A 5,496-nucleotide genomic window follows, 5' to 3' on the forward strand; every position below is an offset into this window, starting at 1 on the left:
ACATGCCTACATTACATTGATGAACTGGAGCTAGTTCTGTGTCCCCCTATGTTATAATTGTTGCATGATTGATCACATCCGACATAATTATCCATCACTGATCCATTGCCTATGAGCTTTTCATATATTGTTCTTCGCTTATTTACTTTTTCGTTGCTACTGTTACAATCACTATAAAACCAAAACTGCTACCGTTACTTTTACCACTACTATCATATTACTTTGCTACTAAATACTTCGCTGCAGATATTAAGTTTCCAGGTGTGGTTGAATTGACAACTCGGCTGCTAATACTTAAGAGTATTCTTTGGCTCCCCTTGTGTTGAATCAATAAATTTAGGTTGAATACTCTACCCTCGGAAACTATTGCGATCCCCAATACTTGTGGGTTATCACTTCCTTCCAGCCAACGAGGGGCACCAATGCCATACCTGCCGTGCAAAGACGCATCCAATGAGTAGGTGTAGCATGGTCTCGTCGTGTTGGTTGCAGAAAGGGAAAGCGTCTTGGTGTGGTAGCCCTCGTCGTGCCAGCTGGTCCGAGGTCCAATGACGGTTCCTGAGGGCAAGCCAGGAGAAGAAACATCATCTCAACGTAGCCCTAGATTTCCAAGTAAACATCTCCGTCGAGGATAGCTATCGGTCCATGAATTTTGCCGCGTATGCCGACGTCGCAGAGTACATGCCATTTGCTTCCCAGGAGCACTGAACCTTGTCATCCACACCCTCTGTCAACTCAAAGTCTGCGAGCCTCGTCCATAGCCACAAGTACTCCTCCAGCTCTGGTCCCGTGAGGTTGGGGCCAACATCACCAGCCCAAGCCCCATTGCAGAGCGCATCTGAGACCATCCTCGTTGTCCTGATCTGATTTGGTACACTGTTGTACAGCGTCGGTGCTAGCTCACATATCCTTGCTCCGTCCACCCAGCAGTCCTCCCAGAACCTAGTTGCACTTCCATCTCCCACCATCGTACATATTGCTGTCTGAGCCAAGGCCACCGATTCCGGGGGCACAGGGATGTAAAACTCTTCCCAAGATCTCTCTTTGTTAGCCCTCTGGAGCCATGGCCAGCGAGCTTGCAGTGCTTTGTTCATCCATCTCAAATCTGGAATCCCCAGGCCACCAGCCCATTTGGGCATACATACCTCGTCCCAAGCCACCGAGCAAATGCCACCTTTTGCCTCACTCTTGCCGCACCACAGAAATCCCCGACAAATCTTCGCCAACGCTGAGAGGGTTTTAGCTGGGAGACTCGGAGCAAGCATGGAGTGGACGGGTATAGCACATAGCACCGATTGTATCAAGATCAGCCGCCCACTCTTCAGAATGAGGTCCGCTTTCCAATGTGGCAAACAATCTCGAACCTTGTCCACTAGGCCTTGCAACTACGCCGCTGATTGCTTTCTGAGTGCTAAGGGTAGACCCAAGTAGGTGCCCGGGAAGGCCGACGTCGAACATCCCAGAATCGTCTTCACCAAATCCACTTCTTCCTGCGAACATCTAATCGGCCAGATAGCACTTTTGTTCATATTGACCACCAAGCCCGAGGCCTACGCAAAGACCTGCAATAGTGCAACACATGTCGTAGCTTCCAACGTCGTTGGTTTGAAGAAGACGACCACATCGTCAGCAAACATCGAAGTTCTTTGCCGCAGCCCATTTCTCGCCAGCTGCACAGGCAAACATTTGCTCGTCGCAAGCTCAAAAAGGGCTCGTAAGGGCTCCATACAGAGTATAAATAGCATAGGTGACAGCAGGTCACCCTGACGGAATCCCTGGCAAGGGAGGATTGGCTTGCCAGGCATGCCATTAACCATAATCTGCATAGAAGATGTTGCCAAAAAATCACATATCCAAGAGATCCATCTGTATCCGAGTCCCATTCTCCTCAATACCTCCAAAATGAAAGGCCATTGTATCGTATCAAATACCTTAGTTATGTCTAGCTTTAGCATAACCGTTGGGCTCCTCGGTGCATGTAGCCTTCGAGTTGTGCATTGTACAAGCATGAAATTGTCATGCAACGATAGTCCTCTCAAAAACGCACTCTGATGCAGCCCCACCAACTTCGGAAGCTCCTCTGCCAGCCTTGTAGCTAAAATCTTGTCAAAGATCTTGATCGGCCCACATACTAGGTTGGCCGGTCTAAAGTCTCTGACATCCACCGCTCATTCCTTCTTCGGAAGCAAGGTCACAATTGCCTTATTTATCGCAGCCATGCCCCTCACATCTCCTGTATAGAATTGATCAAGTGCCCTCATAAAATCCTCCTTGATGACATGCCAGCAAGTGGCATAAAATCTACATGTAAATTCGTCCGGGCCAGGCGCCTTGTCCAATGGCATTTCTTTGATTACTCTAAGTACTTCCTCCTCATCAAATGGCACCTCCAACCGGGCCAAGTCAAGGCAAGGCAGGTTCAGCATATCCAGGTCAATCGTGGCCTCTCGGGCCCTGGCCGAGCCAAATAGTTGTCCATAGTACTCGTCGACAACCTTTGCAACTTCCTCCTGGCCCGTGTGCATTGCACCGTTGTGCTGCATCCTCATGATTATGTTCTTTTGATGTCTATGAGCCGCCTACCTCTGGAAGAATCTCGTGTTTGCATCTCGTTCTCGCAACTTTAGAAGTCGTGATCTATGTTGCGCAATAGTCCTCTCCAATGAACAAAGACCCAGAAGCTTCCGCTTGAGCAGCTTGCGCAGATCATGCTCCTGGTTTTCCAACGCCCGTGTTTCCGCGGCCACATCCAACCAAGCAATAATCTCCATGGCAATGGAGATTTGCAAGCGTGTGTTGCCGATCCACCGGTCGCTCCATGATTGCAAAGCCTTTGCCGTGGCGTGTAGTTTGTTGTCGAGCACTAAGAACGGGTTTCCAACTGCGGCCACCGAATCGCAAGCTTTCATCACCGTCTCCAAAAAGCCCTCCACCTTGGGCCAAAAGCTCTCAAATTTGAATTGCTTGCCAAGGTGCAATTCCGCGTCCGGATCCACCAGGAGTGGGCAATGATCAGATACCACAGAGCCCATGGCCGTGAGCAAGCTCCGCGGGTAAATATCCTCCCAAGTGTTTGTAACAAACACATGGTCTATCTTCTCAAGGGTGGGGTCCCTTTGCTCATTGCTCCACGTGTATCATCGACCATTTAGATACATCTCCTTTAGTTCCAGCCCTATTAAGCATAGCACGAAAACGCGCCATCATCCTCCTATTGGCATTAGGCCTATTCTTGTCATCCGCAGTTACCAAAAGGTTGAAATCTCCCAACAAGGCCCGTGGCCCTACATGCAAGTCTCGGATGTCAGAGATCTCTGTGAGAAATTCCACTTTGTCCGCATCACTTTGAGGACCATATACTCCGGTCAGCCACCAGTGCGGCACACCCTCTTGGGACACTAGTGCGTGTTTGCCGTCATGTACCAATTGGATAGCGAGACCACCGAGTTGTCCCAAGCAATTAGGATTCCACCACGCGTGTCGGTCGTAGGGGCATAATAAAAGTTCCCAAATTTATCACCAAGATATTGCCTAACCACTTCATTCGAGATCACCTCCATCTTGGTTTCCTGGAGGCATACAATGCTCACATTGGCTGCTAGTACTACTTGGTATACCTCACTTCTCCAAGCAGGCGAGTTTAGCCCTCTAACATTCCACACAAGGACTTTGGGTGGATGAGATGTCATTTGGAAGACCCACATGAACCACCACCGACCCCATGGCCCTACCTGGCATCAGCCTGCACCTCTTCTTCACACTGCAAGGGAAGGACAGAGCTGTCCCAACCAAACAAGGCCAAGATAGCCTACACGTGACAGTCCATGAGCGGTTTGTCGAAGAGCTTGACATAAGCTTGAAGTGCCTCATCATCGATCCGGTTGCCCTCATTTGCCAAACACAGCTTCTTGACAAGGACCGCCTGCTGCTTCATGGCTTTGGAGTCGCGCCCACTTTTGGCCAGCCTCACACTCCTACGTGGAGAAGATACCATTGGCCTCTTCTGCCTCGGCCTACGTTGCTGCTTTGGCACACCCCACGCCTTGGGTTGAGTGTAACATCCCAATTTTTTGATTTGGATGTTATACATAGGTCATCATATGCATATCATATTTTTATTTGCATTTGGTTGTGATCCTAGAAACCTTAATCAACTCAAGGACCCAAGGAGAGAGTTGGAGGTTTCACAAATTTTTCATATTTGAATTTAATTCAAATTTGAAGAAAGGATCGATTCGATTTTAATATTTTCTCTCCAATTATTTCTAATAACAAAAATAAAGGAGAGAAGATAAAATGACTTCTTCAACAAGAGAGAAATATTGGCGAAAAAAATTTTAAATCAAATTATTATTTTATTCGTATTTTATTTGCTATTTTATTGGAATTAGAGAAAAACTTCCATTTTTGAAAAATGTCTTTTAGTCCAGAAAAATGTTCATCTTGTCCTAAATATTATGTTGGGACGGTGAAAATTGTTTCTGGGATTTTTAGAAAAAAATATATTTTTAGGATTTTTCTTCCGGGACGAAATTGTCTCTTTTTTAAGAAAAAGTCCTGGGCCGGCCCAGCCGCCGCCGCCGCCTCCCCCGCGGAGCCCCGACCGCCGCCGCCGGCAGAGTCCGAGCTGGACTCTGCGACCGCCACCGCCACCGCCTCGCTCGACCCCCTCTCCAAGTCACCGCCGCCCCTCCCTCTCTTAAATAGCCGCCCCGCCGCCCTCTCCTCCTCACCTCGAGCCGCTGCCACCAAGCCGTAGCAGCAACCGCCGCCACTCGCGCCACCGCCTCCCGCCGTTGTCCCGGATCCGGACTCGCTGGAGTCCGCTCACGCCACCCCGCCATGCCCGACCCCCTCCCCAAGTCGGCCGCCACCCTCCCCCCTCTTAAATACCCGCCGCCGCTGCCCCGCACTGCCACCCCGCCTCGTCGCCGCCTCTCTCCGGAGCAGCCGCCGCCTCTTGCTAGTTTTCGTCGGTTTACTACGTAAAAACCTACATCGGTTTTTAGGGTTTCGTGGTTTATTTTCGGTTAGTTTTGGTTTTCTGTTTTTATTTTCGGTTCGACCTAATTAGCGAACGTTCACCCAATCTTCTCTGTTAACAAATGAATCCCTTCGTTAGCCTCTGTTAGCGGACGTTCATCCGATAGATTTTTCTTTTATTTTTAATTTTTCGGCCAAGGACCTATCCGTGAATACTTTTATCACAGATTAGTCCCTGAACTTCAAACCCTCATTACTTTTTGCTCGTTTATCCAAATCTAGTGAAACCAATGCCAAAATCTTCGTCTTGTTCCCCTCTTTCCAGATAATCAACTTGAACATGGTTTTGACAATTTAAAATTTGGTTTCAAGCATATTTGTGTTCGGACTTCTTTTGATCGTAGTTTGAGTTTCATGACACCGATTCGATTGACTCTTTTTGCAAATCGAAACTCTTCACTTGAACTTTCAGTTTGGATCTTTTCTTTTGAGTGTTACCTTTGCATCTTATGC

The 5,496-nt window shown here is 48.3% G+C and overlaps 1 protein-coding gene across 1 annotated transcript; it reads right to left on the reverse strand.

Annotated features, from left to right (window-relative positions):
- Nucleotides 1–635: 635 nt before the first annotated feature.
- Nucleotides 636–968, reverse strand: LOC147965310 (uncharacterized). The gene has a single exon (XM_087530403.1). The coding sequence runs from the start codon at nt 966–968 to the stop codon at nt 636–638; it is 333 nt and encodes a 110-aa protein (XP_087386529.1).
- Nucleotides 969–5,496: the final 4,528 nt, after the last annotated feature.

This window comes from Triticum urartu, chromosome 6A (genome assembly GCF_056163025.1).
Source record: "Triticum urartu cultivar PI428250 chromosome 6A, HENAU_Tu73, whole genome shotgun sequence".
NCBI lineage: Eukaryota > Viridiplantae > Streptophyta > Magnoliopsida > Poales > Poaceae > Triticum > Triticum urartu.